Source organism: Xenopus laevis, chromosome 4L (genome assembly GCF_017654675.1).
Source record: "Xenopus laevis strain J_2021 chromosome 4L, Xenopus_laevis_v10.1, whole genome shotgun sequence".
Lineage (NCBI taxonomy): Eukaryota > Metazoa > Chordata > Amphibia > Anura > Pipidae > Xenopus > Xenopus laevis.
The window spans coordinates 75,667,100-75,679,426 of record NC_054377.1 but is presented as its reverse complement, the minus strand read 5'-3'; the positions used below and the strand labels follow the sequence as shown (position 1 = coordinate 75,679,426).

The following is a 12,327-nucleotide window of genomic DNA, read 5'->3' as shown; positions in this document are numbered from 1 at the left end:
AAAAAGTCCAAACTAGAATCCACGATTTGACCTTATTTATTATTAAAAAAGCTCAATCTAATCAGATTGGGGAAAATGCTATAAAATTTCAAGATTTTCTTCCAGAATCACTAGATTCTTTTCAGACTTTTTCCCGAAAAAGCCCAAGGTTTTCAGATTTTTGTCTGAAAAGCCTGAAATAGTCGCATTTTCAGACTAATTCCAGCGCAGACCGTGGCTTGACTTATATACATCCTCAGTATGATGGTTGATTTTCAGATTATGACTTTTTGCAGCCTTGGAGTATAATAAATCAAAAAATTTTAGGTTTTTTTCCACTAAAAATTCAGAGTATTTGCCATTCGGACTTTAATAAATAACCCCCTAAATGTAAGAAACAATAAACAGGCAAAATAGTGCAGCTTCAAATCATGATGATATCATCATCAAATTTAATAGCAATTGGTAAGATAGAACTCTTACTGAGACAAAATCATCTGGGTGAGGAACTCCCTAAAGGGATTCTGTCATGATTTTTATGATGTAGATTTTATTTCTAAATTACACTGTTTACACTGCAAATAATTCACTCTACAATATAAAATCTAATTCCTGAACCAGCAAGTGTATTTTCTCAAGTTGTAATATTGGTGTGTAGGCAGCCATCTCAGGTAATTTTGCCTGGTCATGTGCTTTCAGAAAGACCCAGCATTTGAGGATGGAACTGCTTTCTGGCAGGCCGTTGCTTCTCCTACTCAATGTAACTGAATGTTTTGCAGTGGGACCTGGATTTTACTATTGAGTGCTGTTGTTAGATCTACCAGGCAGCTGTTATCTTGTGTCAGGGAGCTGTTACCTTCCTATTGTTCTGTTGTTAGGCTGCTGGGGGGAATGGGATGGGTGTGATATCACTCCAACTTGCAGTACAGCAGTAAAGAGTGACTGAAGTTTATCAGAGCACAAGTTACATGACTGGGGGCAGCTGGGAAACTAATAATATATCTAGCCCATGTCAGATTTCAAAATTAAATATAAAAAAATATGTTTGCTCTTTTGAGAAATGGATTTCAGTGCAGCATTCTGCTGGAGCAGCACTATTAACTGATGCGTTTTGACACTATCCCTTACTGAATTCCTTCATAGAGAATCTTTCTTCAGTCACTCTAGAACTAAACTCAGAGTACCTCTTGGAATACTGCAATACCATATAATTTAGTCTTGGCACTAAGGCCTCTTATAACCTTTTTGTGCATTATACTGCACAGGAAGGAGTTAACAGATTTTTCTCTGTGCAGACTGTATCCACAAAAGTCCACTAAAATGCTGGTAAAAAATGGCATTTTGCAAAACTGAGAAATAGGAATTTAATTTCCAGTGACTCATAATCGGTTAGCTGTTTTGGTTAAAGGGCACCTACCAGAGGAAAATGGTTTTATGAGCATGAATACAGTCACTTGTAACTTATCATTGCTCGATATTGTATATAATGATCTGGACAAATGAAAACCTTCACTGACACATTTTGAACTGCTGTATTTAACAAGCAATTGTCATACTGTATGTAAAAAGCAATTACTGTAGATTATATAAAATGAAGTATTCATATGACCTTGGTTATCAGTAAATACAGACTGAGACTAGTGAAATGCGGTATCACAGGTAAAGTTTAATTCAGCAATTTTTTATTGAATTTATATCACATGTAAAAAAACAAAGATCAGCACTTTACCTTTACAACACATTTACCTTTACATATATTGTATTGTCTGCAAACTGAGACAGCACAACTTCAGGATTTTTCAAATCTAGACTTGCCATTCCTATTTCACCTCTAGCAAGTCCTCTTCCTTCTACTACAGCTACAATGACTGATGCAGAAGACTGAGCTGATATTGCTGATGATGATTCTAAAACAGAATAGAATATAATAGAATATACAGTGGGAGTGTATCAGAGTACAATTAACATCAAGCAAACAAAACTGCATATGCTTATGCTCTGCTTCACACTTACCTTCCTGGACTAATAACACCACTTAAAGAGAAACTTACAATAGAAAATATATTTTTTACATATATCATTATATTGTCTTTGCATACCATTTATAATTTTGAAAGAAAAGTATTACCCTAAGCTTTTATATTACCTACCTGATTCTCTATGTGGGCTGCCATATTAGTGCAGTAACAGTCCATTAGCATTATCATTATTATCAATGACAGATTGATAACGTACAGTCAGGTTTCAGCTTTTGAAACAATTCAGTACATAAAAACTCTGCACAATCACGATTTATCGTGAAGTAACTTTACTCAACATGTAGCCACACAGAATAAATATTCACTAGATGATTCCTGACATTTGTCGATTCGGATTTTCACTCGTTTTTCCCCGATCTGCTAAATTCAAGTTTTTTTTAATAATAAATAAGGTCAAATCGTGGATTCTAGTTTGGTCGGGCTTTTTTTAATAATAACTCTTATTTTTTGAGCTTTATTATACCCCGATGCTGCAAAAAACCTGCATCCAAAATCTGTCATCTCAGATCTGTCAAGGTCCTGTATAAGCCAATGGGAGAGGCACCTATCTCAATTTGAAGTTATCGTGGTCTTGTGGGGATTAGCCCAAAAATCTGACTTTTTCGCTCTATTTTATCGAGTTTTTCTGCTTCTGATAAATTCGGGTTATTTTATTGATAAATAAGGCCACATCGAGTAAGGGAGTTTGGTTGTGTTTTTTTTAAATAAAATATGGGAGAAATTCAAATTTTAGTAAATAGCCCCTGTCATGATACAGGCTAATGTATCATAAACAAACATTTCTTCACCTAAATCAGACACATAACAGGCCTCTTTTCACTATGGTCAGAGGGGTCAGAGCTGTAATGCCCTTCTCTAAGCCCAGACTGATAAGAGCCATTCCATGGGGAGGGGGAAAGCCCAAGGAGGGAGAACTTAAAGTTCCCAGCAAGCCCCCTCACAGGTGAAGTGAAGGTCACATTAAGGGGCAAATTTACTTAAGGTCAAATATTGAGGGTTAATTAACCCTCGATATTCGACTGTCGAAGTTAAATCCTTCGACTTCGAATGTCGAAGTCGAAGGATTTATCGATATTCGTTCGATCGAAAGATGGAATGAAAAATCGTTCAAAAGAATGATTAAATCCTTCGAATCGTAGGCTAACATTGACTTCGGTAGCTTTTAGGTGGCGAACTAGGGGGTCGAAGTTTTTTCTTAAAGAGACAGTACTTCGACTATCGAATGGTCGAATAGTCGAACGATTTTTAGTTCGAACCGTTCGATTCGAAGTTGAAGGTCGAAGTAGCCCATTCGATGGTCAAAGTTTTTATTGAATGTATGTCTCTTTAAAGGGAAAGTAAAGTCTAAAATAGAATAAGGCTAGAAATGCTGTATTTTGTATAATAAACATAAACATGAAAGTACTGCACCACAAGCCTAATCAAACAAATTATTTATGCTTTCAAAGTTGGCCACAGGGGGTAACCATCTTGTAACATTGTTAAACATCTTTGCAAGACCAAGACTACGCACATGCTCAGTGTGGTGTGGGCTGCTTAGGGATCGTCATAAATGATCAAAACAGGGAAACAAACAAAGCTGCTTGAGTTCTGCATGGTTTGGAAGTAAGGGGGCTCCCCTGCTGTTCATAAGTATGATTGTTTCCCTGACAATTCCTATCCACAGCAGCAAATGAAGGAAGAATTTCACTGCATACAGTCAGGTTTTTAGATAGGTTTCTTTTTCATTAAAGAAAGTAAAAATGGGATTTTATTTTTTTTCCTTTACATGCCCTTTAACCCTCTGCATGCTGAATGGAAATGCTAGTCTGTGTGTATGCTGGAGTACTGGTTGAATCAGTAGGAACTTACCCTGACTAAAGTGAGAAAGTGTTTAATGCATTGGTGTAGTGTGAGTTACTACCTGTTAGAGAGAACAGGGAAATAGTCATATTAGGTTTCTATCGCCTGTTAATGATAGATGGTGGCAGTGAATGAGTTTTGTGGGTGTTGGTTGGTATTTGGGGTGCTGTTATGCTAGTCTAACCTGTGTGCAAGGTGTGATAGCCACACCTAAAGTCACGTGGAAGTATCCGTGATACCCCCTAAAAGTTAAAAGTCAATCTCTATCTTGTATAAAAAAAAAAGATCCACTGTTTTAAGAAAAGCAGAAGTCAGTTACATCAAATGGCAAAATATAAATAATAATACAGGCATAGGACCTGTTATCCAAAATGCTTGGGACATGGGGTTTTCCGGATAACGGATCTTTCTGTAATTTGGACCTTCATACCTTAAGTCTACTTGAAAATCACGTAAATATTAAATAAACCCAATAAGCTGATTTTACTTCCAATAAGGATTAATTATATATTAGTTTGGATCAAGTACAAGGTACTGTTTTATTATTACAGAGAAAAAGGAAATCATTATAAAAAAATGTAATTATTTGATTATAATGGAGTCTATGGGAGACTGCCTTTCTGTAATTCAGAGCTTTCTGGATAATGGGTTTCTGGATAATGGATCCGATACATGTAATATAAAATCTGGAATGCTTGGGACCATAAATAATATAACATCTGGAATGCTTGTGAACATATCACTTGGGGCACTATTCCTTAAAGCTATAAAAAAAATTGTAATCACTATAAATTTTGCAAGCTTTGTTAACATTAAATTTGCTTATCACGTGAAAACTCCACTGCAATCTATGCAGAAATCTGAAAGTGAACTGTGGGGAAACATCAATCTTTGGATTTTATAAATAAAAAAAGGCCAACCAAACTAGAATCCACGATTTACCCTTATTTATCAATAAAAAAAACTAAAAAATCGGATTGACAAAAATCACAACTTTTTTTCAGATTTTCGCATGAAAAGTCAGAATTTTCATGAAATCCGTGTAAAAGACTGAAATGTTTGGATTTCTGTGCAAAACTCAGCACAGATAATATCTTAAAATTGCAAATAGGACCTCTGCCATTGACTTCAACAGGTTGAAGATGGAGTCTTTTTGGATTTGGACTTTTTGCAGCTTCGGGGTATAATAAATCTCAAAAAAAATCTAGTTTTTTTTCACTAAAAATTAGAATTTTATAGTAAAAAAAAAAACTTGAATTTTTCCAGTTTTTAGCATTTGGACTTTAATAAATAACACCCTTGAAGTCAATATACTAAAACAATCAGAATAGATTACCTGAAAATCCATTTATGGCAGTTTTAAGTTTAGGCTTTGTGAAGAAGCTTTCTCTTGCTTTTCCTGCAATTGAATCGCTACTTGAGGTTAAGTTAAACGCACTAGTATTTCCTCCAAATGAACTCCTGTCTGCAAAGTAGGAGTCTTCAATAAAGAAAAAAAAATGGAAAATAATCAAACAACGCTAGGGGCGAGAGTCAATTGCACACTGATGTGATAATACGCATAGTTCTTCCTTTCCTTACACCGTTTACTTTGAGATATACCTGCCATTCCAGCAAGCCTAAAATATACGTTCTGCTCTTCATAAATAGCATGCCATGTCCTCAGCAAACTATTTACAATCACCAATATTTCTGCAATTAGCAAAATGAACACTATATGCAAAAATCATCAATACCGTGTATGAATGAGCCAAGTCTCCTGCAACGTTTGTGCAAGGTTTTTCTGAAGTTCACAAGGATGAACAAAATAAATATTTGCCATGTGATCAAAGTTACCATAACACCTATAACTCGCACTGCAATACATATAACAATTATACATGCCTACATTTGGCTTGAAAGAGGAGAGTAATTAAATGTGTTAAAAGTAGGGTTGCAAATATTTCATCAAAGCCCTACACACTGAATTTCATTAGGCAAAGGGAAATGTTCAACACTTAGGGAGGAACTCCAAGATGTGTCTGGTGCCAACACGTCGCCATGCGATGAAATGCATGCGATGAAATGTGTTGGATGTTCCAAATCGCAGGTAAGAACTACATTTATCCGACTGTCGGATGAAAACGCAGCGCGCATCGAGATGCAACGTGAAGTTCCTCCATTGTGTATAATTTTGCATTGGCAAGCCATTCACATGCTGGTCGAGGAATAATTATGCCTTCAGCAGACTGAAATAATTTGTATGCATGTAGGCAATATGAACCTGCTTACAATAGTGCATGACCTTACTGATATAGACAACATTCTTAGGGAAGAAGGTTGGCATGCAAACCAGAAGTCAGTCATGAAATTTCTTTATGTAATTGAAATGCTTTTATTTGTATTATTGGCAGTGACGGACTGGCCTGGCGGGATACCGGGAAAAAACCCGGTGGGCCCCGACCCTCGTGGGCCCCCGCCGGGCCAGTCCCCCTTTCCCAAAATTAAATTTTTTTTAAAAAAAAAAAGTTTTCGGCGCTTCGCCGCTCAAGCATGCGCACAAAGGAACACCGCTCAAGCATGCGCACAAAGGAACACAACTCGCGCATGCGCACAAAGAAACACCACTCGCGCATGCGCACAGAGAAACGCCGCTCGCGTTCTTGCGTGCACACAGAGCGGCACACCTAGCGGCACACAGAGCGGCAGGGGGCCCTGGACCAGCTGTCCCGGTGGGCCCCGGGCCCCCCAGTCCGACCCTGATTATTGGCACATACTAAAACAGCAATGTTTCAGGTCCGCACTGACCCTTTATCAAGCAACTTGATACCTTGATAAAGAATCAGTGTGGACCTAAAATGTTGCTGTCTTGGTTAAAAGAAATTTCCCTGGTGTGTTGTCCGGAACCTTGAACTTCTCAGTCTATACCATGCCTAGTGAACTTATACATATTTGCAAATGTTTAAGTCTCTCGTTTGCTAATGCAGTTTCTTTGAAATTACTCTAATTTAGAAAAGTAAAGCAAGGCAACAATTTAATTGAAAATCCAGTAATTTATCAAGAGAATACAGTAGAGACTACACAATTCAAACTGCATTTCCTAGAATCCCACCTTGAAGCCTTGCCTGGTTGCAGTAAATTAAAGGGGAACTCGCAAAAATGAACATTTAATATAAGCTTCATAATACCGAAATAAGAAACTTTCTAAATACAATCAATTAAATATTCTGTACCGTTTCTAAGCTAATTAAATTTATCTTCACTATCCCTCTCTTAGCATCTGTTGCTCTTCATTCTGTCTTCATGCAGGAGTTGGGTGTCAGATAGTCATTGACAGTTAGATCCAATATATCTTATAGGGGGGCTTCCTTTCTTAGCAGATGTATTAGAGCTCATTCAAATAACTGATTCCAGTACAAACAAAATGTAAAAAATAACTGCCTTTTGCACAAATTCTGCATGTAGAGAGACATGATGTCTGGTGATTTTAATAGAGTGAGCTCTAATACATCTTCAAGGCAAAAGGAGTCCCCCTATAAGATATATTGGATCTAACTGCCAATAAATATCTGATACCCAACTCCTGCATGAAGATACAATGAAGAGAAACAGATGCAGAGATAATGAAGAGAAACAGATGCTGAGAAAGGAATAGTGAAAATGAACTTTTTTTTTTGATTTAAAAAAATGTCGAAATTCGAATTCAAAAAGACCAACCGAAATTTTCTATCGAATTGGTCTGTATTTGGCCGAATTAGAATCATACGAATCAAAGGAATAGCGCAATCGATCAAATTCGATTCTAAGTTTTTCTTAAAAAAAACTTTGATTTTACACTAATTGACTCCAAATAGGTTCTAGGAGGTCCCCCATAGGCTAAAACAGCAATTCAGCAGGTTTTAGATGCCGAATGGTCGAAGTCAAATTTTTAAAGAGACAGTACATGATAAATTTCGATATTCTAATTTTTGATTTTTTCAAATTCGAATCGGGTTTGGACTATTGCCTAGTTGAAGTACACAAAAAATAGCTCAAATTTCGAAAATTTTTTCATTCGAAAATTCACCTCGACCTTTGCTAAATCTGCCCCTAGATTTTCATTTTTGCAAAAGTTCCCCTTAAACAAGAAAAAAAAGTGTGTGGATGCAGATAAAATAAAAAAATAAAACATATCAACAACATATAAAAAACAACTAATAAACAACTTGAATTTTGGTTTAACAGGTCCAGTAATTAATAAGAAGGCTCCAAGCCAGATCTCTCCCCCTACAGTGAGGTTATCACATAATCGCTCCCATTTGGTGACATCATCTTGTTGGGTGTGGGTTACAACTATGTTTTGAACTGGAGACCCAGTGAGTGTTACTTGGAAGATTTCCATCCCTCTGTATCATTAGCTCCAGATAGCTATGTACACACCCCACACTGGCTTCACATTCAGGGTGTGGCCAAATTCACCACATTAAATGCATAATATACATTTTAAAAAATGCATATTTACTTGGCCCAAGTGACTTTAAAAATCGAATTAACTGAGTAGTAAAATGTGAGGCTGAACAGGACCGGATTTCTGTTTCCAGCTCCCCTAGGCCGGACATTGGCAGATGGTGTGGCTGGGCAGCATGCCGCCCTAAGCCTGGGCGTTTGTGGCCTTGCCACAAATCCGGGCCTGAGGCTGAATCTAAAATGCCCACAAATCTGTGTTGGGTTAATTTAAAAACACTAAAAACAATTTACACAGGTACTATAAGGCAAATTAAACAACACAGACACATATATATTACATTAGAAAAGCTAAGGTGACAGACCGTCAATTCAATGTTCACACATCTAACATTCTCACTCACCTCTTTGCTGGTCAGCTTCCGCTATTGCCGGACTTGAGCTGCTTCCTTTAAAGGAACAGTAACAGTAACAAAATTTAAGAAAATATACATACTATACACTTAAAATAATATCCCTGTCCCCAAGACTGTTTTTTATTTACTTGGCTTTAGGCACATAGTTACCATTTAAAAAATCCACCTCCATACTCTGCAGTAGCCTGATAAAAAGCAATAGGATGTCAAACACTGCTGATTTATCAGTTGATGGGTGCACCACTGTCTCCTCAAGTTTTGTCTCCTCACATCTCTCCACAGGACTTTTACAGGCTGTAACTGGATGTCAGCTTGCTTGCTGTGCACTGAAGGATTCAAATCAGTACATAAGTTCTCCCTCTTTGTGTCACATTTCATCTATTTTGTGCCATTATGGGGAAATCAGTGTGCGCTAATCATGTAAGAAACACTGTGCAGGGAAAAGCAGTGTGTGGGGAAAGTATGCAAGAGAACCTTGTGTGAGAGACAGCTGTGTGTGGGGAAAGTATGCAAGGGAACCTTGTGTGAGAGACAGCTGTGTGTGGGGGAACCTATGTAAGGGAACCTTATGTGAGAGACAGCTGTGTGTGGGGGAACCTTTGTAAGGGAACCTTGTGTGAGAGACAGCTGTGTGTGGGGGAAGCTATGTAAGGGAACCTTGTATGGGAGATAGCTGTGTGTGGGGGAACCTTGTGTGAGAGAGAACTGTGTGTTGGGGGAACCTATGTAAGGGAACCCTTGTGTGAGAGAGAACTGTGTGTGGGGGAACCTATGTAAAGGAACCTTGTGTGAGAGAGAAATGTGCGTGGGGGAACCTATGTAAGGGAACCTTGTTTGAGAGACAGCTGTGTGTGGGGGAACCTATGTAATGGAACCTTGTGTGAGAGAGAACTATGTGTGGGGAAACCTATGTAAGGGAACTTGTATGGGAGATAGCTGTGTGTGGGGGAACCTATGTAAGGGAACCCTTGTGTGAGAGACAGCTGTGTGTGGGGGAACCTATGTAATGGAACCTTGCATGTGGGGAACTGTGTCTGGAAAAGCTGTGTGGGCAAGCATTGTGTAGGAACACTGTGTGGGGCATTCTGTTTTGGGTAAAGCTGTGAGGGGCAAAACTGTATTGGGGCATGCTATTTTGGGAAAAGCTGTGGGGGGACGACAATGCTGTTTTGGGCAAAGTTATGGAAAGCTGTGTATGGACACACTGTGGGGGAAACCTGAGAAATATGTTCTCTGCCTTGGTGTCCCTGGAACTTTTAAAATGATGTTTCTGTTGTTCATATGCTTATATACACTTTAGGCACTAAAGGAGATAATTATGTCAAGTTAAAGTGTATCAAAATTTCAGAGAAGAACAGCCAAGTTTAGTTTATGCTACCTATACTATCTATCTATCTGTCTGTCTGTCTGTCTGCCTATAAATCTGTCTTTGCTTATAGTGGACATTTATACAGTTTTTTCCTTTTGAGCACTGATTCAGGTCACTTGTTCTAACTTGTTTCACTCACAATTGTAGTAATGCTTACTGTTAATGACACTTCAGTTTTGCATAAATTCTTGCATGGCCCCATAATACACAGTTCAGAATGTAGACATCACAGTCATCCATTATTAATACACTAGAATATATACACTATGTACTGAAATATGCCACATATATTTTACACCATTCCCTGCCCCAGCAGAGCAATTCAAACAAACATCAGTGTTATCAAGAGCCACCTTATGGAGCCTTTGTAGCTTTAAGTGTAATTTGGTGAATAGCAGATAATGTATACTGTAAATTTACAATTGGTGGGGAGGATTGTAAACAGATTCCTCCCTTTTGTACATCTGAATGGTATTTGTTTTTTGTTATATATAGCGATCCCAAGGGCAAGCTCAACATGTTTTGACAATGATCCTGTACAAGACACACACTGTGTGAACAATGTCTTCAAAGAACTCAAAGACAGGGATTCCTATTGGAAAAACGATGTGGTGAAGATGTGGGCATGGCCATGAAAACAGAGGAAGAATCTTATTGTTACATGGAGTTATTGAATGTGAAGAAGAAATATCTTTTCCAGCATCTGCCACAGTAGAAAATATAACAAGAAATGGCCACCTTAATATTTGCAGATATTTTGGTCAGAGACCTATATTCCTGACATGCACAATCTTTTAAATATGTTATGGTCAGTTGGCCCATTATTACCGGTACCTGGTGTCTTTATCAATCCAAGGTTACAATGTTGAGTTTCTGTAATCATAACTGGGAGTTTAGTCAAGCTACCACAGGAGAGTATGCATTGTATTGGTTTCAGAGCAATTAATTTTGATTTTTTTGACTTTTAACGTACAAAGTATTGAAGCCTTTATCTGGGGTGCCATGTCCATCAACAGCAGTCTAGAATCCAAGTCAATGAAAGGTTGATGTTGAATGTATATTTTCCCTCAATATTATTCAAATTCTCATAATTTAACCTGTTAACATCTCTTAAAATGCCTAGCTCATTTAGGGGCTTTCATTTCTCTCTAAAAAGAAACCTATATTAAAAACATTCAACAGGGTTTTTCCAATTTTAATATAGTAGTATAGCTCTAGCTGTTAAGACACGGCATAGGGCTTAAATTTGTGGCATCTATATTATATATTATGAAAAGGGGTTTCCCTCATAAATTTCAGTTTGGTCCCTTTTCATGCTATTAGCTATCACTATCTCAGCATCTCTCCCTCTTCAAATTTTGAATGATGGCTCTAATATGTGTTTTGGGGAGGGGGGCTTGTTTTTCAAGCAGATTAGAGGAAACAACTGATATTTGCATAAACAAAATCTAACGAAAAACTGACAGCATAAATCATGCATGGAGAGAGAGACAGGATTGATGTCAGAGTTGGTTATTTTGAAAGAGTGAGGTCTACTGCATTTTCTGCAAAAAATTGCTGGACTAAGCCCATTTTTGTGTTTTGCACACTGCCTTTCAGTTATCAAATTTTCTATTGAAATAAAGTGGCCTGGTAAATGCAATTTTTCTTGACCTATATAGCTATACACTTTTTCATTTCAAGTATTAGTGCTATTTAAGACTTTTAGGTCACTAATTATAATATGCCATGGGGATATAACATTTTTTTTAGTTTAATTTATATGTCAAAGATCTACTTTTTTGTGCTATCCTGGACTAATTTTCATCTTGACAATTAACTCAAAATAGTTTTAAGAACCCAGTGGCAACATACAAGGATTTGTAGTAGATTACTTTTTATTGTACTCAATCTAAATTGCCACATGTATGCCACGTGTGTAAACCTTTGTAAAAGTTCAGTTGAAGTTTGAATGTTCAGAGTGTTCCTCTGAGCACTTTTTCAATTTACAGTAATTTTTAGTGGTTTCTTATATATAAGCAGTTTTGATGGTTTCTTATATATTAGCAGTTGTGATGGCTTTCAGGTCAACAGTCCTCTTAGAAATTCAGTGTCAGCCCGGGGGTTTTTTTGCAGCGATTGCGCAAGCACACTGGGTTTTTTTCTTCCGCGACTGCGCATGTACAGGTTTTTTTCAGCGACCCGAAGATCATTTTTGCAGGGAGCGGGTCTGGGCCTGCGGGGCCCATAAAAGCCGGGCCCATCAGGTTTTTTCCCGGTG

General features: G+C 37.6%; 1 protein-coding gene across 1 annotated transcript in view; it reads right to left on the bottom strand.

The window, feature by feature from the left end:
* The window catches only part of msh4.L (mutS homolog 4 L homeolog), a 42,946-nt gene that overhangs the window by 29,093 nt on the left and 1,526 nt on the right, over positions 1-12,327 (bottom strand). The window contains exons 2-4 of the mRNA XM_041590341.1: positions 8,687-8,731; positions 5,197-5,340; positions 1,726-1,886 (exon numbers count right to left, since the gene is read on the bottom strand). Coding sequence (XP_041446275.1) covers positions 1,726-1,886; positions 5,197-5,340; positions 8,687-8,731 — 350 coding nt within the window. The remainder of the gene's footprint in view (positions 1-1,725; positions 1,887-5,196; positions 5,341-8,686; positions 8,732-12,327) is intronic.